The sequence below is a fragment of the Myodes glareolus genome, chromosome 19 (genome assembly GCF_982192425.1).
Source record: "Myodes glareolus chromosome 19, mMyoGla1.1, whole genome shotgun sequence".
Taxonomy (NCBI): Eukaryota; Metazoa; Chordata; class Mammalia; order Rodentia; family Cricetidae; genus Myodes; species Myodes glareolus.
The window spans coordinates 46,235,365-46,257,215 of NC_142044.1; the positions used below are offsets into that span (position 1 = coordinate 46,235,365).

Consider the following 21,851-nt stretch of genomic DNA (forward strand, 5'->3'; position numbering starts at 1 on the left):
CGTATGCAGGCACCTGCAGAGCACATGGGGATGGTATCCACAAACAGAAGGCCAGGGGTACTTACTGAATTCCAAGCCACAGGAGGAGGTGCCTTGGTGTCTGTAGAGGGGGACATTTTTCTCACCTAAGTGAACGAGAGAAACCTTATGAGTACAAGTGCTCCCTGAGGGGCAACAGGAAGCTACAGGCTTAGATTTGAGAGCTGCCTCTGGCTGGCTGGTCCAGGTTGGAGCAAAATTTCCTAAAGGGAAAACAAAGTGGATGCCAAGATCATATAACAAAGGGGAATATGCAGCGTTCTTTAAAATTAAGTAGCAAACTTCACTGTGTTAAATGCTGGTGATGGCTTAATGAAAGATGACAGACTTGAACACATTAACAAGACTTTATTTGTAGGTAAAGTCAGGTCCAATACACAAAAGCATATATCCAAACCCATCAAAATGCATGTGGTGGATGTACCACTTTAAAAAGCATAACTTATATTCAAATATAACTGTTTTGAAAATGAAAGTGTTTGTCTACATACAAATCATAGGGTTGGAAGTGTATGTGCTTATACATATGACAGGTTTGAGTGTGTGTGCACATATATATTACAGGCTTGAGAGTGTGTACATATATATGGAAGATTTGAGTGTATGTGCACGTATATATGACAAGCTTGTATATGTGCACATATATCTGGAAGGTTTGAGTGTGTGCACATGTATATGATATGTTTGAGTGTGTATACACATACATAAGACAGGTTTGAGTGTGTGTACAAATACACATGGCAGGCTTAAGCATGTGTGCACATATATATATATATGGAAGGTTTGTACGTGTGCACATATATACAGCAGATTTGTGCATGTGTGTACATGTGTCACAGCTCCAGTTACACTGAGCAAAGATCATGTCCCTTGCTACACGGAGAGGCTGCTTACTGTCCTGGTTTGGTTTGGTTTGCAAATGTGCACAGTTGCTACGCTGCCAAGGGGTAAGAAGCCCTGAGCACCACAGACCTGTCCTACACCAGGGCTGGGAAAGGCACTGAAAACTCCACCACTCACTCTGCAAGCAGGGTTAGGAAGGACCAGGGGCTCAGGGTGTGGGCAGTGTTTGTGCAAGAGAAACTCAGACAATCATCAAAACGACTGAGACTGAATATTGAGAACTGGAACACTTCTGAGTGTACACTTTATCCTGCTGAGTTTCCACAGCTCACCAATCTTGCTGTAAAAGACGTGTGTCTTCAAGAGGTACAATATCGGCCCCTGGACGCAGCTCATGGAGATGGTGCCCTGAAAACTCATTTGATCTTGTTCTCAAGCACCAGTGGTAAACTGAGTCAAGGCATACTTTGAGGTACTGCCTGGGCACACAAGTCCAATTTCTCCTGACCAATACGGCTAGGGATGGATGTAACCAAGGTCTTACTTGAGAAACCATAAACTCCTCTTTCATTTTCCACAGTTTTCACGTTTAAAAAGTGTGTGTGTGTGTGTGTGTGTGTGTGTGTGTGTGTGTGTGTGTGTGAAGGCAAGGACATACCTACACGTTTTGACTTAAGTTTTTCACACTTAGGTGTGTGAAGGTCCATGCTCAGCCTAGCAATTTCCCTCCACGGTGAAGGCGAACAGCTCAACATTCTGACAATAAGGCCACGCAGTCATGCATGCAACAATCTGACTTTTTCAGTGTTCTTAAAGACTGCCGATGTTAACTGCTGCTGCAGAGCTACTTTGAATAAAACTGCCTGTTTTTCAGTCAAAAGCAGCAATGGCTGAAAGCTACCAGTAGACAGCAGGGGAGCAGGGTGGCTACTCCTAACACTGTGTCAGATCAGGGCATGGGGTCCCTTCCCAAACATGTTTCTGTTGTAGCTGTTTTATTTTTTTCAGATACATTTCACGATATAGTCCTGGCTAGCCTGGCATTCCGTTTCGCACAGGGTAGCCCTGAACTCACAGCACTTCCGACTCAGCCTGTTGAGGGCTGGGACCAAGAGTGTGTGCTGCTGCCACCAGGTGGGACTTGCAGACACTCTGGCTAAAAGTACAGCGCTGCCCAGCGCCTGTCGCTTCAGGACAGGTGTCTCAGAAATGCCAGAGAGCATCCTCAGTATGCTTTAGAAAACAAAAACTTAAACCAGATGACCTCTTAACTGTAACCTGAAATGAAAACATGCAGAGATGTGAATTCATTAATTTATTTAAACTGCATTTTGCTAAGAATGCTGACTTCCTGGCTTTGGGAGTCACCCAGTCCAGAGACTGTGGTGACCCTACCTTAGGGCTATCATCCAGCGTGTCCAGTAGGGAGCTGATCTTCACTACTCCAGTGCCCTCGGGGTCAAATGTCTGCTTCAGTTCATTGAATTCCAAATCACTTAACTTTGCAACCATGCAGTTTAGGATGTGTCGCAGTTCTTCCCAAGCTACGTGTCCATTGGGCGTCTGAGTAGGAGAGTGTAAATAATATCAATAATTTTTTTTAAAAAAAATAAAAGGCAGGAAACTCCACATACACACTCAGCAATAGTAACACATTGACTTCGGTCAAGCTGAGCTATGACTTAAAACAGCAGCCAATGGCCACTATATACACTGTGTGTGATAAGAGCAGGGTAGGCACCCCTGAGGCTTTCTGAGGTTTTTCCTAAAACAGATCCTCTGCCAGGTAAAAGGCAGGAAATAGCCTGGAGGAATGAGGTCTTTTAGGGGGCACAGACCAATCCCTTCCCAAGGGTCTCCACAGCATGAAGAGCCCTCCTCCTGTTAGCCCCACCTGTTGGCTCAGAATCCGCTGCAGCTTGCCAATTGATCTGAGTATCAGTAGGATGTGTTTCCAGTCTCTCCAACCTCACGGGTTGCACATGGGCAGCTGCTGAGGGAGAGATCTCTGCCACATTGCATAAAGGAAATACTAGAAATGAAGCCTTCTGAGATAAGCATGTTCCGTGGAACTGAATGTTGTCGATAACTAAATATGAAAATCAGGAACCTCTGCCTTCTGGGAAGGTGGGAATACAGACCTCTTCCCCGGAGAGGGGATTTCGAGTGTCGGTCAGTAGCCACCATTGACTGCAAGAGTGTGAAATAAATGTGGGTCCAGAGGCTAAGAGAGCAGAGTTCTTATTCTTTTATTTTTATATGTGGATGATGTGTGTGTACGTGTGCACCTATGTGGGCCTGGTGCCCTTGGAGGCCAGAAGAGGGTGTCAGATGTTCTGGAAGAGCAGCCACAGGAAGTCAGGTGTTGGAACTGAACCCAGGTACTCTGAAGGAGCAGTAAGTGCTCTTAAGTGCTGAGTCCCCGAAATTCTTATTTTTGTTATTATTTTCTATGTGCATGTGTGGTGTGCACACACACGTGAGTGGAGATATCCTGTGTTACATGTGAAGGCCAGACGAGGTTAAATGGTGTGATGTCACTCTATTTTATTGAGACAGGGTCTCTCTCTGAACCTGGAGCAAGGCTGGCTGCCATAGAGCCCCAGCTGTCCACCTGCCTTCTTCTCAGCAGCACCAGGTACATGGTGCACAGCCACACCTGGTGCTTTGCTGGGTGCTGGGGATTTGAATTCAAGTCCTCATGCTTTTACAGGAAGTGTTTGTACTCACATCTCCTGGCCATGGGAGACAGGTTCTCTGCGGTAATTGGACTAAATATGCCTGTTTATGGTTTGGTTTTTGAATGATAATTAGTGTTTAAACATCCAAATCGGAATCACTGACAACTTCCTTACTAACTTCTGATGTGTGCCCAGCATTGCATGGCCACCATCACGGACACTGGGGTAGTTGCGTCACCCCCAATCCCGTCTCCTGAACATCTGTGTTCCCTCTCACTCCTAGCATCCCCTTCCTTTTCATTCCTGACAGGGATACTAAGGACATGTCACATAGACATGCCACAGACTACTTATCTGTGTCTGGGTCATTTCCAGTTAGAACATAATGGACAGCATCTCTTGAAACATTTATACATGCACCTTTGTGAGGCTGTGTTTCTGTTTCTCTTGGCTGATACCTAGGTATGGAATTACTGTTCTTTAGAGCCGCTGAACCAGTTTCCATTCCCATCACCAGTGTATGAGAACTCCAATGTCTGCATGCTTGTCGACTTGGCCTCTTTGGTTACCCTGTCCTGATGAACAAGATGTAGCCTCCTGACTGACACACTGAGTGTGACTTTTCCTACTGCATGTGGATCTTTCCAGAGAAGGGTCCAGGCTCTTACCGTGCTGATAATTAGCAAGGCCTTCTTCAGGGCTGTGTAGCGCTCCTCCGAGGACTTGAATAACTTCTTGATGATATTTTCCTTGCGAGACTGGTTTCTCGAGTCACCGCTGCAAAGAGGAGCAGAAGAAAACTAGGAAGGATATTGCACCCTTGGACTCGCTCTTGCAAAAAGCAAATGCTCTAACTCACTCTTACAGTACGGAATTTGCAGGCCCGTTTGCTACTAGGTGTGGAAGATGTATGACCGAGAACTGTCCTAGAGAAGATGTGCACAGCCATCTCTTAGCTATGCCCTCCTGCTCCTCCTGCTGCCCCTGATGCTGAGCAACCCTGGTCAGACATCTTTCAAACCCAGAAATTTGATCTCACAAAAAGACCAGGAAGGAAATCAGAGGTTGCTGGCCACCAGGACTGTGGGGCAGGCAGTAAGCTGCAGCACATGGGTCCTGCAGCTGAGGGCATGGGACGTCCCAGACTCTGTCCTCCAGTGACTATGGCATGGCCACTTGCACCCTCAAGACTTCTTGTCTTTTCTTACCTCTGACCTTGAAGCTCCATCGACCATACCAGTGCTCTTGGAGGCCATGGTCATCCACTTTGAGAGCTAAGGCTTCCTTGTAAATTCCCATCAGAAGGGAGACACAGACCCCTGTGTGGTGTTCTGAATAAAGATGGCCTCCACAGACTCATATATTTGAGTGTTTGGTCCCCAGTTGGTTGAACTTTTTGGGAAGGATTAGAAGGTGTAGCCTTGTTGGAGGAGGTGTGTCCCTGTGGGTGGGCTTTGAGGTTTCAAAAAATTCCATACCATTCCCAGTTAGTTCTCTCTGCCTCCTACTTGTGGATAAAGATGTGAGCTCTCAGCTACCGCTCCAGCACTATGCCTGTCTGCCTGCCTGCCTGTTGCAATGCCCCCCACCATGATGGTCATGGACTCTAACCATCTGCAACCATGAGCCCCAAATAAATGCTTTTTTTTGTAAGTTACCTTGGTCATGGTGTTTTGTTACAGCAATGGAAAAATTAGATACCTTGTAATAAAACTCAGTCATGGGCCTCCCTTTCCTCAGTACTTAATAGATATCTCCTATTCTCACGAGATAGGACGTGACAGTGGGTGGTTCCTGTATGGGGCCACTCTCACACTTACTGGAGATTTGATACTCTTGTCTAGTCAGCTCTGCGACAGCACACCTGCCACCCCATCTTAGAACTATGCTCTGGCTCTGTGCCTCATGGAAGAGGTGTCGCGAAAGTCAGAACCTTATTGGCACAAGCACATACTGGGCAAGCTATCCCCCTTGGTCTATTGTCATGGATATCAGGCACAGTGACAGGCCCTTCTCCATTGTGGGAACACCTCTTGCGCCTACCATACCTATGGCCTCCCTACCATAGACTTCACTACACATCGTCTCCTCTACCATGACAATCAAAAATGTCCTTTGATATTGCCATGAGCCTCCTGCGGAGCACTATGTCCCCACTGGAGGACGGCTGCTTCAAACCTAATGAGAACCAGCAGGGAGATGTGGTGGCACCCATAATCCTACACAGGAAGATGATAAGATCAAGGTCAGCCTAGACCACACAATGAGACCTTGTCTCTAACTTAAAAAAAAATGCCACAAATAAATAAAACTTTAATTTTTATCTTGGAAAGCCTTAGACAAGGTGCTATCAGACAAGAAAACTGTAGAAAAATGGAAGTAATTGCTCAAGACACATGCTCACAGCACCTCCTCAGACACATGCTCACAGCACCTGCCTCCTCAGACACATGCTCACAGCTGCTTCCTCACAGTAGAGCAGGGCTCTGAACACCTGCAAAGCTGATAGCCATATGGTCATTAAATATCCCTGGGTCCTCAGGTGGGACAGGCCCCAGGAAAGCAGAGTGAGAACTAACTCTGTAGTATATTTTCCTTTGCACTAGGGCCAAACACTCTCAATGCACTTGATGAAATTATATATTTGTTACAAAATAAAACATAACAAAACACTGTCTATTTTCTTCACGGCTCATATGTGGTAATCAATAAAGATCACACGGAAGTTAAACAAGAGACTCCTTGGAGATAAAGTCTAAATTCTGAAGTGGCATCTTAGTCCTTTATTTATTTTGCATTTCTGAGTTGCCACTACAACTTTCAGTTAGAAGTTACAACACACATTAGCAGGGAACAAACACTGCTGCCCGAGGCGAGAAACTCCCAAGACGGCCACATTGCTAGCAGAGCAACAGGAAAACAGGTTCTTTCCCTTCCCGTGAAACACACAGCAAGTGTGAGCTTGCGCGCGGTCTCCCGGGGACACACTGGGAGTAGAGGGACCCCGGTAAGCAGGTGCTGTGTGTGCCGGAGGAGCCTTCAAGCTCTGGGCATGTGGCCCCACTGGTATTACCCGGGCTCTTTTCCCTCTGGAAACTGGAACGAGAATCCATCCCTACTGTTTAAGGAACCTTAAAGCCAAAAAAAAAAGTGAATGCAAAATGATTTCTAGACTCTAAAAAGCTAGGTAAAACTTCACAATTAGTCAGTGGAGACAGTTGGTCATTGAATGAATGAAAGAATCTAATCCACATGTTCTCCAACCTAATGCATACTGTGGTTTGTAAACTGGTTTTAACCATACCTGCTTCTTTTCTTCTGGGGAATTGCCTTGCTGACTTCCAACCCCTGCCGCTCATAAAATGCTGTTAAAAACTGCTTCCAATTGACTTTCGTGGTGGTTTTAAGTCCAAATCTGCATGAAACGAAAACAACAATATTAAACAGTTTTTCCTATAATACCCCATGGATTAGATACTTAATGTTGAGTCGAAACCAGCTGCTATGAATTTATATGAAGTTTCGAATCTATGGCAAACAAAGTCATTTTGTAAAATAGCACCACAGACTGAGTCTTTAAAAGCAAGGGGAAATCAGGTCTTAGCACCCGGTGTTGCCATATTCTGTCAGCGGTGGCAAGTTCTGCAGAAAGAAACAAAGGGCATTAGTTAAATTCTGATCTTCACAAGATAATATTTTTGAACTCATTACTTGAAGAATTCAATGACCTTGGTTGGCAGGCTGATGGCTTTTAAAGTGTTGGTGACCTTAGCCTGTCATTGTTTACTGTATATGGCAGAGAGGAAGGTACAGTGGTTCTGGGTAGACCCTGCAGGCTTGGGGGGGGGATAGCTCAGTGGCAAGGTATTTAATTAGCATTTGCAAGGCCCTGGATTTAATCCCCAGCCCTGCAAAATAAATAAATATATAACGATAACTATAACAAGGGTAGGCTTTGATTGTATGGTTGGCCCAACACCAGCACATGAACCCTTCCTTAGACATGGAAAGAGCCACTGACAGGCAGTGTGGGGCGCTGTGGCTAAGAAGTCAGGAGCCAGCACATGTATGGGGCCGCAGGAGCTGGAAAAGCCTGGACTTCCAGGGGTCCCGCTCATAACTATACCTCAGCCCACTAAGCCCTGCATTGGGCATCTCCTGCCACACACTGGGATGGTGTTCACAGCACTGGAGGCACTGGGCTTAAGGTCTTTGCCATGGCAGCAACATAAAGTGATACACAAAGCTTTTTTTAATTATTTATTTTTGAGACTAGTATTACAAAATTTCCTTTTCCTTACTCCTCCCTCCAAACCTTTTCTTGCTCTCTTTCAAGTTCGTGACTTCTTTTTTGTTCACGAGAAGTTGTTACATGCAAATACACATACATTCTTAAATATAACCTGCTCCCTCTGTGGAATGTTACTTTAATGTATGCTTTCAGGGCTGACCATTTGGTACTGGAGAAGCAATTTGTGTGCTCCTCCCTGGGGAAGAGTGTTTCTCCCACTCTCAGCATCCCTTAGCTGTCTGTAGGGTTGAGGCCTCGTGGTCTTTCTCCTGTCCACTTTGGCATGCCTATTGTCCTTGGTCAGCGCATGTGTAGGCAGCCAACTCCTGCACCTACGGCTCTGGGAACATTGCGGAAGAGGAGGAGGAAAGGCTGTAAGAGACAAAGACTCAGGAGTTTGCTGTGAGACTGTCTCCAGGTAGTCTCACTGACCTGACAGCATAATTACAGCTTTAGTAAGAAGAAATAACTGAAAATTGGTCAAACGTGCACTTCTAAATTGACATGGTCCTGTGAGTCAGTGCCCCAAATCATGGAGTTAAAGATGCCAGTGGGGACATCCTAAAATGAGAGGAAGTGCAGATCTCTGTCCCTTCGCTTGCTCACGTGGAGACCTTCGACAAGTGGCTTCCTTTCTAACTGCTCACGGTGAAACCACAGCAGTGTCAGCCAAGGAGGCTCTGAACGGATAAAGACAACAGATGCAGAGCAAGGTGGGCAACACGCAAGTGTGTGGTCACAAGCCTCTGCTTCCTGGTGGGTCAAACACTAGTATCACACATCCCCCCAACACAGGAGGACAAAGAACCCACACAGAAACATCACATCCGAGAGGCCAAGGGCAGCATGAGGCAGGCTGCTTTGCTTTACAAATCTGCATGGAAACTGGACTGAAAACCTTGAATGCTTGGCCTACATCGGTGGTTCTCAGTCTTCCTTGTGCTGCGACCTTTTAGTACAGTTCCTCGCATTGTAGTGACCCCAACCATAAAATTATCATCACCACTACTTCATAACTGTAATTTTGCTACTGTTATGGAATGTAATGTAAATATCTGTGTTTTCTGATGGTCTTAGGTAACCCCGTGAGAGGGTCATTTAAACCCTAAAGCGGTCAGGAGTCACAGGTTGAGGAACACTGGCTTACATAGATGATATTTTAAAGAACAGGGATTAGAGGGGGTTGGGCCTGCTCCGAGCCTGCCCGCAGCACCAGAGTAGGATGAAGACACCTGCCTGCCATGGCTCTAAAGCTGAGCCAGGCGACCCGGCCTCACTCTGGTAGTGATTAATCTCACTCAGCCCTGGGTGCTTTCTTTCACTCCTGTCTACAAAAATACCTTGAGGACTGTCACCCCTCACACCTGCCCACTGCCTGACAAGAACAACCTAAAGAAGTGACTGTCTTCGTCCCAGAACTTTGCAGACCTGGAAGCATCTGTGGCCAGGGGATTAAGATCCTGAGTATCATTCGGCCCCAACCCTCCCCTGGTGATGAGGTGTCCACCAGTCCATGGTCACCGCCTACTGCACGAACCGCATCTAAATCCGCCACAAGGCTGCTTCAGGACGAGAAAGCCCATGCTGCACTCCCATTCACTAGCCCACTGCAAGGAGATCTGTTCGCTGCCAGCCCTACCTTCTGCCAACTGACTTGTGCCCGCTGTGGCAACAGGCTTGGCCTCTGGGGCAGCAAGAGTCCACTTCAGAAATGCCATCTTTGTCACCAGACACTGGACAGCTGATGCCTGGCTGGTCACAGAGGGTAGGGATGTGGGACGAGGGTTACTGGTTGGCTTGATCGAGGGAGATCCAGCCCTCACTAAGAGTCTCTGTTCAAAGTTAAGCACTTCTGAGAATGTTAATTGCGTGTTTAACCTATGATGTATGCACACACACATACATACATACATACATACATGCACACACACACACCTTGATGTGCTTCCTTTTGTGCTTTTTCCCTCTTTGAACAATTTGAACTGTGGCAGACAAGTCATCAATCACATGAACAATTGTTAGATCTTTTTCTATACCTGGCTGCCCCAAGTGGGAGCTCTGTCCAGCCAGTCCCTGAGAAAACAAAGGGACCACCTCCAGGAGAGCTAACTATTGGTATTCCTCTACCACTTTGAGGGACACTTTAGCCCAGTACTGGAACTGATGCCCTGGCTCCTGCTCCAGCCATGACGGCATCAGCCATCAAAACCTCTGTGTAGGATAATGGCTCTCCAGGAATGCTCCAGGCCCACAGTCACAGTGTGGACTTCTGAGCCACCCGACCTCATGAACTGAGCGGCTACCAAGTTCTTGGCATCTCTGGCATAAGACAGCCATTGCTGAACTACTCAGACCAAACTGTGCAAGCTGGCCTAATCCCCTTTCAACAGAAGCTCATTCTATTGCTCAGTTCCCTTAGAGAACCCTATGTAAGTTATCAGCATTCTGTATTTTCATTTCACATTGTGTTTTCTTTAGTAGACTGGTGTAGAAAAGCTACACGGTGGCCATACTCATACAGAACAGAACGTGACAAAATTCAACACGCGCAGTAAAAGGAAAAGCTTTTGGCAAACAAGGAAGAGAAAAGGAATTCCTTATTAATGCAAGGAGGACTGCTATAGAAAGCCCATGGCTGACCTGATGTGCACAAAGCTGGAAGCCAGGGAGAAGGACGACAGAAGCGAAAACTGCCCAAGCCAGTGCAGTGAGGCAGGAAAGAGAGGAGAGCCACGGGCACTGTGGGCACTGTGGGCACTGCGGGCACTGCGGACACTGTGGCAGTGAGAGGCCTTCATTCCCAGGACCTGCGACCGTCAGACTCAGAAAATATCAGGCGTCTACAAAGTAAGTCAGCAACCTCACTAAAAACACACTACTCAGACTTAATGAACATTTTCACTTGTATATTTCTGTGTCAGAAAAACACCAGCTCAGTGGTTAACAGCACTGGCTGCTCTTGCAGAGGACCTGGGTTCAATTCCCAGTACCACATGGTGGCTCACAATCGTCTGTAACTCCAGTTCCAGGGCATCTGACACCCTCTTGTGACCTCCACGTGCATCAGGTACACATGTAGTGCACAGACATACCTGGAGGCCAAACACTCATAAACGTAAGATAAAATAATAATAATAATAATAAATCACTTATATTTCTAACTATTAGCCACAAATGGTTGGAATTGTAACTTTTTTTGAGACAGTCTCACTGTCTCAGGCTAGCCTGGAACCCACAGAAATCTATCTGCCTCTGTCTTTACCTCCCAAATGCTTGGATTAAAGATGTGCATCACCACATCCAGAAACGTGATTTTTTAAAAAAATAATAATTCATGTTTAAGATGTTTCTGTCTTTTAGTCCTGGAGAGATGGCTCAGCTGGTAGAGTGCTTGCTGCTCTGTCAGAGGACTTAAGTCTGGTTCCCACACCCACATCAAGAGGCTCACAACCACTTCTAACTCGAGCCCCAGGGGATCGGACGCCTTCTTCTAGCCCCCAAAAGCACTGTATCAATGTGCATACACCTACCCCCCACAATAACATCATTAAAAAGAAACCCTTTTAAAAACACATGTAATTGGTGTGTGTGTGGTGGTAAGAGCAGGTGGCCGATTACAAAGGACAAGAGTAAAAACCACAGCTGTCTATCTCAACTGAGGGAGCAATGGCACAATGCACCCTTGCCCAAACCTGTCACACTACACACCAGAGAACGGCATAGAAGTCACACTTCAACAGGGCTAGGGGAAAGAGGGCAAACACACAGAGTAAACAAAGCCCAAGAACACGCTTTAAAAGTAGCTACATAAATATTTTTTCACGGAAAACTGTAAACACAGACTGCACTCTCGTTTCCCGGCCGCCCGGACCAGAATAATCACACAGAAACTATATTAATTACAGTACTATTCGGCTGATGGCTCAGGTGTATTTCTAGCTAGCTCTTACATCTTAAATTAACCCCTTTCTATTAAGCTATGTATTGCCACAGGCTTTTGCTTACCAGTAATGTTCTGGTGTCTTTCTCCTTTGGCAGCTACATGGCATCTCTCTGACTCTGCCTACTCTCTCTATATCTCTGTTCATATTTACTGTCTGGCATTACTCTGCTAAACCATTGGCTAAAACAGCTTTATTCATCAACCAATAAAAACAACACATATACAGAAGGACCTCCCACATCATCAAACAATGGACAAATGAAAGGGCTCAGAGGGGAAAGGTGTTTGCTGCCTGATAACCCAAGTTCAATCTCTGAAATGGAAGGAAGACACCAATGCCTACAAGTTGCCCTATGACCTACACATACACATGGGAGGGGAGGGAGGAAGAAAGGAAGGGAGAGGGAGACAGACAGACAGACAGACACACACACACACACACACAGAGAGAGAGAGAGAGAGAGAGAGAGAGAGAGAGAGAGAGAGAGAGAAACTAAATGAAGAACAGGAGAATCAAAACAAGAAACTATGCTGCTGACTATCAATTAGCAAGGATTCCAAAGCCCCGGTGTTAAATGCCTGCCAAAATGCTCTCACGAGCCTCCCCTGTAAGAATAAATTAACACCTTTCTGCAGTGCATTTCAGCAATATGTGAGATATACCTTAAAATGGTTCAAGCCCCTTTGACTTGAGGGATGACAAAATGCATTTCAGTTTTTTAAATAGAATGAGAAAGCTTCAGATGCAACAGTCTTTGAGAAAACAGACCATAATTAAACCTCAGATGTTTCCAGCTACAAATACATGAGAGAACGTACGTGTACATGTGTGTACTCACAGATTCGGAAATGACGTAGAACACGTATTAGCAGCAGCTATCTCTGGCTTTATTAGCAGGGGCAACCTCTGATGAGATTAGCAGCACTATTTCTGACTATATTAGCAGCGTCTTTCACTAGCTATTATGAGCCCAGGTCATCTACTTTTTCCTTTATGGCTTCCTTGTTTTCCTTTTGGAACACACATGGCTTTCTAACTAACATGAATAAACACAGCTTTCAAAAACAGACCATACTTTCCCTAGAATTTCCATGGAGAGCACTATGAACCTGAGTCACTAAGAGATTGCACCCTCTACACGGGGCTGCAGATCAAACCCTGGGTCTTGTACACACAGACCACGGGACATATTCCTGAACCTGGCTTTAGTCCTCTCTCCAGCACTCATGGATCCTTTACTGCCCCATGCAACCCCTGCTCTGGCTCCTGACATGAGAGCCAACACAGCTCCCTGTGTTTTCCCTCCCGTCCGGATCAGGGTGGGGACTCAGGACATCAGATGCATCCCCCATGCAGAAGAAGAGGAAACACTGGATGCATCACACTGTGCTCAAAATTGCATGGCTGGACAAAGAACAGGAACTAGTCACGTGGGCCCAGGGTCTTTGTAAGGATGACACAGCAGGAGAATGCAGCACAGGTACAACAGTGATGAGGGCAGGAGGAGGACGGCCAAAGGAGAGTCCAGGACCTCCATGGCTGCCTCTGTCCCCTCTTTAGCACCTAAAACTTGGACTTTGTCCTGCTTTCCCTCTCTAGTTACTGACACCCAAGGGTGGCCTTGTCTGTGTCTCCTGCCTACTAAACCAGCTACACAGTCTGGGTGCTAGGCAATCTACACCTGTACTGCTGACCTTGGCAGAAACTGTGGTTTCGTTCTAATGAGCATCACCCGTTCTCTCTCCTGCCTTCAACTCCACCAAGCCCCTTCATACACACGGCAAGGCTGGAAGACCCTTCCCTGCACAGGGAAACCAGAGTGGTCAGTGTTCTAGGTGTAGACAGACCTTCTGCCTGCCCCTCCAGCTTCCCTGCTCTTTGCTCTCAGACCAGTTGCCATGTGGCCCATCCTCTGGCCACTCCCAGGTTTTCTGATACCTGAGCATGAGATGAGAGGCAACCACGGTGTGTATTGCTTGGTTTCACTGTCAGGACAGAGACCACGTTTCTTTGCCAAAACCCAAGCTCCTACTGGAGCACTCCTACAGCTGTAGATTAAGGAAGTCACCACACAACACCAAATGATTGGATGCTCATGCATATGAGGATTTCTGGCCATAACAGAGGGATCACAGGGTACTTAGGTAAGACCTAAGTGCATCCATGTATGCTTGGCTCTGGATATCTACACAGAAAGCCCCAGTCGGAAGGAATAGATGCCAGAACTGACCCTTTTATGTAGAAATTTGTGGCCTTTGCTCAAGAAACAGACAGCCTAGCACTCAGACCCAGAGTTCCTGGGTCAAGGATGCCTCTGGATACCCATGGAGAGCAAGCTTATAAAACAGCCAAAGCTACAACTGAGTTTCCTCCAAGCCTTGTCCAGATACTCCTGGCCATCTCACTCAAGCCAGGCAGGTCTGTCCACCATGGACCAAGGTGACTGTACTAAGGACACTCTAGGCAGCTGGGATGTCAGCAAGCAGGGCGGTGATGGTCATGAAAAGACACAGCAAGGGTGATGGCCATGGAAAGCCATAGAACCAGCAAGGTCTGTTGGCTATGAGCAGAGGCTCACAGAGGTGATGGGTGAAAGCCAAATTCATTTCCCTGCAGGCCCCTTGAGATTATAGGCTTATCCTGTAGTTGCTTCACCGGCTCCAAAATATGTCATGAAGATCTGGATCGTTTGTCAGTGTGAAGCCTTGCACTGACTGCGCACGAGATGAGAGCAACAGGGACAGGATGGGCCCACAGGGAACGGCACCTCCTACCAGAAAATGCATGCATGCATCCAGCTTCCCTGTGTGCCCTCCTTGGGCCAGGGAAGACCGGAGCAGCTGCTGAAGAGAAAAGACTTGGGCTGATTCCCAGCACGTGTCCACTGAAGACACCTGGTTGGCCAATGCAGGAGCTCCTTGGGCCTGGGACAATGACTGTGGATCACTGGATGCGGACTGAGGTGATGATGCAATCACACATGGAGGGTCCACGAGACGCTGACATCACCTGTGCCGCTGTGGACAGAGCGACTGGCAGTTTCCCAGTGCCTCACAGCAAAGGCAGACTTTCACGTCACCTTGGAACTGCTGACCCACCTGCATTTGTGGGAACAAAATGTGAAGGGACCCTGACACTCACACAGTGATGCCTTGCTCTCATGCGGCACAGCCGTCACCCTGAACACTTGTAAGAAATGAATCATGGTGGGGGCCATTTTCAGTATGAGGTGCACTAGAGCTCCTCAGAGAGTCATGGTAAGCAGAAGGCACTGGGCCCATCTTCCCTAGCGGGAAGCCAGCACCTACTTCTCTAAGCTCTGCCAGTTTGCCCTAGGTTACAGGCAGTTTGCTATGGGACAGGTCACAGGTCAGAAACAGAGGGACTCTCAAGGCCCAGGATGTGTGTTAGAAAAGGTTTCGTGACCTGAACCAATATGATAAGGAATCTGGGGAGGGGGCACGCTAGACACTGAGAAGATTGTACCTCATAGTGCGTCTCATGATGGGGAAGAGAGGTCTGATTACGAGTAGAAAACCATCATTTTGTGCCAGCTCAGATTTGCCGGCCACTTTTGCCTGTTCTCTAAGATGCCTTGGTAAGGTCACAAAGCAAACTTCTCTGCTTTGGTTGCTCTGCGTCTCCTGTACTCTGTGAAGTAAGGATCATTGAATGAAGGAAAAATTACCCTGGAGGCTGTAACGAGACACCTGAGTTCAAAGAGGTGGAGAGGATGCCATGAAGGTCCACCATCCTGGAAAGTGCCTAAGGATTGAGGGTCTTAGAATAGTCCCTTTAAAGTAAAAAGCTACCGAGCCTTATGCCACCGATAACAAAGGGACACATGCTTGAGTATTGTTGGGTTGGTCCAGTGATTCTGATTATTTACACAAGGAAACACCTTTGCTGGGCAGGAGATGGTTGCAGATGCTCTAGGCGGGACAGAGTCTGCTAACCAAGACACCCGATGCCACTGCCTTTCACTTGTATCTGGTTGGGGGAGGACGGTGAATGGGGTATCTGGGAACACTCAGGAATGGGTGCTTAGTAGACAAAGCAAGACAGGATCTGCCCAGGTAAACACAGACCATGCTGGTAAGATCAGAAAATTGAGACTATGTTGGTTTCTCATGATGCTCTGAGTCCGGGGTAGATAGTAAGTAGTCAAGGATGCCTTCAGCTAAAAGCAACCTTGTGGACCAAGTGATCCCAGCACTGCTCCTCACAGGCACTCGTGACTCTCCATTCCTAGTCCAGGCCCCAGTACAGGTTGCTCATGATAAAAACCCAACAGGGCTTCCCCTCATAGGGATGATGGATTAATCCCAAGTCTTTAGCAGTCATCATTTAAACTGAAGAAATAGGGTTATGGACAAACAACTGGCAGTGTGGGGAGTCAGCATTCTCTCTAAAGCCACAATGGAAAATGAATGGGTTGTCTGTGTTCAGTGGATAAGCCACTCTAGACAGGCTCTAGAGAAATGTTTGGGCACAGTGGAAACCTAAACTGATGTAATAGTACAGGGAATACAGGTTAGAACAAATTGATTTAAGATATGCAAATCAAAACCAGCAGGGTAACAGGGCTTGCTGTCAGCCTGGTGACCCAAACTCACATGGTGGAAGGGGAGACTGACTCCTACAAGTTGTCCTATGACCTCTACATCTGCTGTGCAATGAGCAGGCAGGCACACGTGTACATACACACATGCGCGAGCTCACACACACACACACACACACACACACACACACACGAGAAAATAATTATGGGTGAGCCAATTTAAAAACAATGGAGAGAAATGATAATTTAACAAATAACAACAGGAAAATAATTCAACAATTTGGAAAAAAATTTAATTTAAATATCCAATTTATATTACAAGTGTTTAATTTTAGGAATGAGACATGGGCTAGAGCGAGCTTCTAGCCCAAGCTGGGCATGAACAGTGAGTGACAAATTCCAAATGACAGAGGACATCCAACAAGAGAAGATGGATGTGTTTGATTATATTAAAGTACAAACTTTGAGACGCTGGAGCATCATGTTAATGAAAAGGAAATCGCAAGCTGAGGGAGTTCTCACACAGACAGGTTCTCTTTGGATGCATACATGATTATAAAGAATTAAACCTGAAGGTGATAAAATCCACTTTAAATCCTTCCGTTTGGGCCATTAGCCCATTAGGACAGGAGGAAGATTCCCACCACGGGAGGTAAAGTCACAGCAGGTTGGCACCTGGAGGCGGCCAACCTCAGTGTCAGCCCCAGAAAGACAAATTAAGACAATAACAGGGCACCGCTTCGCGCCTCATACATGATCAATATTTAAAATGACGTTAATGTGCAATGCGGGAGAGGAAGCGAAACTGGAACACTCACAGTCCGTGATGGTAACATACACTGCTAGGGTGGAAACTCCACGTGGTGATGTGTGCCCTCAGCCCACAGGAAGGTCGACCAGTATGCAGCGTGCTGTGCAGTGGCCAGAACAAGAGAGATCCTGCCTAAGGAGAGAACCGACTCCCCAAAGCGGCCCTCTGGCTTCCTCATGTGTGCGCCTGCGCTGGAACTGCTGTGCCAGCCTATCCTCTGAGTCACACAGCTACCGTCCTGGGGAGTCCAGCAGCACCCGCTTGCAGAAGGTTCTCCCAGCTGGGCTCATTGGCTGCGCCCTGATGGAGGGCGGGAGATTCTGAGACCCTCACCTGAGCTCCAGCTCCTTACCACCTGTTGTTGGTAACTCTGCCTTGACTGCAGGCGGCCTCAGGGAGAGCTGGAGTGTACTGGGAAGACAAGCCTTCCCTGTGCGGGGGGGGGGGGGGGGGGGGGAGGGCGGGGGACACACACACCCTCACCCCTGCTGGATAAAGGCTTTCCCAGTGCTGCCTGTAGGGGAGGCACGCCCACACCCTGCATGTGACCCTCACCTACGCTCTGTAAGAAGCCTGATACACTCATTGGTTCCCCAGAGTGAACTTTGGCCAAATCGTGCCTTTGTTTGTCCTGGGGACCTCAGGAGAAGGGGGAACCAGAAGGAATTTTAGCAACATGAACATGGAGAGAGGGGGTGGGGAAGGAGAAAAGAATTATCTCCAATCTTCAGCAAGTTCATCTTAAACCAAAAAGCAAAACAACCACTAAAAAGAGCACCAGGCACAGTATCATCAGCAAAGATCAGAGGCGAAATGCGTCTGAGTCTAGGAAATGACAGAGAAAAGACTGTGAAGCTAAGACTTGGGGTTTTGAAAAGTTAAATAAATGAGACTCCTGTTAACTCGACTAAGGAAAAGAGAAGATTAAAAACAAAACAAAATAGAACAAAAGTCTGGGAAAGCTAGGCATAGCAGTCCATGGCTACAACTGCAGGGTCCAGGAGACTGAGGCAGGAGGACTATGGGTTTGAGGCCAGCCGGAGCAACGCTGTGAAATCCTGTCTAAAATATCACCTTTTCGAAAACTTGGCCAGTAGAGGCCACCTGACAAACACAGTTAGAAAAGCACCACAGAGTTTAAATGCTAGAGGAGACTGGCGATTCGTGATCCTTGTGAGATGGCTGCACACACACCTGCAGGTCTGTGCGCAGGGACGTGGGTGTCACACTGGTGGCTGTACCATATCTGAAATGCTGTTTGACTTGAGATTGTTTAGAGTTTGGGAATACTGTGGAGGGACCTCAAGTCTAAACACAAACCATTCATGTGTTTCATACACGCTTACAGACTTGAAGCTACAGGACACAGACAAACCTGAGGCTACATGACACGGTTCTGTTAGCCTGCATTTAGACTGGGACCCTCGCATATCACGTCAGAGCTCAGAAAGTTTCAAATTCAGAATCATTTCAAAATGTTGATTTTCTTACTAAAATTTATTATTGTATATGTGGGATAGGGGTGTGCCTCAGGGCATGTATAGGGGTCAAAGGACAACCTTGCAGAGTTAGTTCTCTCTGCCCACTTGTAGGTGGGCTCTAGGGATTGAATGCAGTTCATTCATCAGGCTTGAGCAGCAAGTACCTTTACCCACTGAGCTGTCCCCATAGTCCAGAATTTGGATTTTCAGGCTGGAGATGCTCAACCCATACATAAATTATGATGCAGACACTGGGGCATTCACTTTGCTCTTGTTTCTGGGGCTGTTCCCCCTGGGAATTCTGGGTGAATACCAAAAAAGGCCTCAGAGAACTCTGGGTCCCTGAAGAAGAGGCCCTACCAAGAGAACATGGCGGCCATCTGCATCTCTAACATACTCATCCCATGCGCCTGTGGTACTCATCACTTGGCAGGTCACCCCAGCTGGGATCTATTCATTGTCTATTTCATCATTTTTAGCACCTACCAGTGTCTGGCAGAGGAAGGCACTTGGTAAATGTTAGCAGAATGACATTTCATGCATTCATTAAAATGATAATTTCCAAGAATATGAAGCCAATAGGAAAGGTGTCTAAGACAGTCATTTCTATTTTTAAAATCAAAGCAATACTGTGGGTGTCCCTGACTACAAATGCAAAAGTTTCTTACGTGTGTGAACGAGAGTGTGGGGTGAGGGGGAGGGGCATCTTCTAGCTGTTTCCATTATTCCTATTAAACTACTAGTATGAATTTTGAGATTGAGAAGGGGCTCTATATGGCCTCCAGATAGCCTAGAAATAAGTCCTACAGTTGGTTGCCAACAGAGTCGTTTTCTGAGCCATTGAGCCACTCGCTGGGATCAGTGAGCTACTTGCTTTGGAAATCCTCCGTGGGGTTCCCCTCTGCCATGCACAGTGCCATCAGCGTGCCCCAGAATGAACCCAGCCCCTCAAGGCAGTGCGCCTATGCTTCCTCAGGACACTCTTTCCATCCGCTTCCGCCTTACTTCCCTGAGAGGAGGCACTTTGTGTGACTTTGATGAGAAAACAGGACTATTTCTGAGCAGTATTTTTGTCTCTACATGTCACACTCCTACCTAAATGGCACAGGTGTTCCTTGCAGAGATGGCCAATCCTGGTGTCAGGCAAGGGGTAGAAGAGACTGAGCATTTTATCATATCAGAAAGCAAAAAGGCTCTCAGAGACCAGCAACAAGACGTGTCCACCAGCATGAAAAAGCCCCACTAGCCAAGAGAGGACAATGGAGTTTCAGCAAGTAGGACTGTAACAAGCTGGGCATGGTGGTGCAGCCAGTGATCCCAGCACTCGGGAGGCTGAGGCAAACAGGTTTCAAGTTCAAGGCCAGCGTAAGTTACAGGGTGAGACCCTGTCTGAGAACATTAACAAGGAGGAAGAAGGAAAGAGAGGAAGACAGAGAAAGATAATTATAATGAATTAGAACATATGAAATACATTTAAATTTGAGAATTTGTAATAATTAGGAAAAGGATATTAGGAACTGGGCGGTAGTGGCACACTCCTTTAATCCCAGCACTTGGGAGACAGAGGCAGGTCGATCTCTGTGAGTTCAAGGCCAGCCTGGTCTTACAAAGTGAGATCCTGGATAGGCTTCAAAGCTAGAGAATAAAACCCTGTCTTGAAATAACAAAACAAAAAGAAACTAAACAGAAAGGAAGGAAAGAAGGAAGGAAGGAAGGAAGGAAGGAAGGAAGGAAGGAAGGAAGGAAGGAAGGAAGGAAGGAAGGAAGAAAAAGATTCCCATTGTTCTCTGTGGCAGAGTCTGGTGAACCAACTCCCTATTTTGAAAAGCAGTCACAGGTCAAGCAACAGTGTTTCTTTGTGGATTGTACTTGGTTTTGTTGCTGTTGTCTTGTTTGGATTTGTGTGGGGTGTGAGCAGGCTATGCACACGTGTGGAGGTCACAGGACTCCGGTGCCACTTCTTGCTTTCCACCGTGTTGGAGACAGCCTCCTGCTCAAGGCTGCATACAGTCTGGGAGTTTCGCAGGACCCATGTCCTCCCATCTCACCATATCAGTGCTGGGTCACAGATGCATGCTCCCAAGTCTTCTGGGGATCTGAACTCAGGTCCTCACGCTTGTGTTGCAAGTGCTTTACGTGCTGAGCTGTCTCCCTAGTCCCTGACTTCCTTATCTAACTGTGGCGATGGCACACCCTCATCACAGAAGCACCACAACATGGCAGAAGAACCAACAGAATATTACCACCGTACCATCTCTAGGGAACTATGGGATCTACGTGTGATTGACAGTGCCAGCTAACATGAACAGGGAGAGCGGCAGCCTACACATCTCACCAATCTGTAGAGTAGTGTTCCCTGAAGCAGGTAAAGCCACAGCCATGGGTCCTCAGAGGTGCCAGTTCAGGGCGGGTGGGGGGCTGCAGGAGGGAAGGGGACCCTAGGAAATGGTGCTGTGGGTTATAACCACCAAATCCAGGCTGTAGGAAAACTCCAAGGAACATTTAATCTAGCCTTGTATAAAAGGAACAGGTGGAAGGCAGCCTGCAGATGAACAGGCGATCAAGGTGTGCTTGCTGGTATTATGTAAAGTTAACACAAGCTAGAGTCATTTTGGATGATTGAACTTTAATTGAGAAAATACCTCCACCAGACTGTCCTGTGGGCAAGCTTGTGGGGCATTTTCTTGATTGATGTAGGAGGACCCAGCTCACCGTGGGTGGCATCACCCCAGGGCTGGTGGTTCTAGGAGCACTAAGGAAGCAGACTGAGACCACCTGGAAGACCACGGCCTCTGCCTTAGCTTCTGCCTTGACTTCCCTCGGTGATGGAGTGTGACCTTAAGATGAAACAAACGCTTTCCTTCCCCAAGTTGCTTTTGGTCATAGTGTTTTATCACAGCGACGGAGATCTAACAAAGATGTGAGGCGAGCTGCAAACAGCGATGTGCGGAAAGATTTACATTCTGACTCTCCGAAACTGCAGCAGCTGCACTCGAACCCTGGACAGTTATCAGTAAGTGACAATTCTGTCCTGTCTGGAGACTGTCTGTCTTCGTGATAAAGGGTGTGCATCTTTTGGAGGCACCTGGAAATGAGAGGCCCGATGTCTCTCAGACACCGGAGTTGAGGCAAATGAACAGAGGCACAAAGGGAGTGACCAGCAGGCGCCTGGGGGCCCTCAAAGCTGGGGATTGAGCTCG

General features: G+C 47.2%; 1 protein-coding gene across 4 annotated transcripts in view; it reads right to left on the bottom strand.

Annotated features, from left to right (window-relative positions):
• Efcab6 (EF-hand calcium binding domain 6) overlaps positions 1–21,851 on the bottom strand; it is a 196,484-nt gene that overhangs the window by 75,757 nt on the left and 98,876 nt on the right. For all 4 annotated transcript variants that reach the window (XR_015735668.1, XM_087899133.1, XM_087899132.1 and 1 more), the window contains 4 exons: positions 6,868–6,978; positions 4,232–4,340; positions 2,278–2,445; positions 66–125 (listed from right to left, as the gene is read on the bottom strand). Coding sequence is in view for 3 of the 4 variants with exons in the window: in XM_087899133.1 (XP_087755259.1) it covers positions 66–125; positions 2,278–2,445; positions 4,232–4,340; positions 6,868–6,978 (448 nt within the window). In the remaining variant the exon portion in view is untranslated. The remainder of the gene's footprint in view (positions 1–65; positions 126–2,277; positions 2,446–4,231; positions 4,341–6,867; positions 6,979–21,851) is intronic.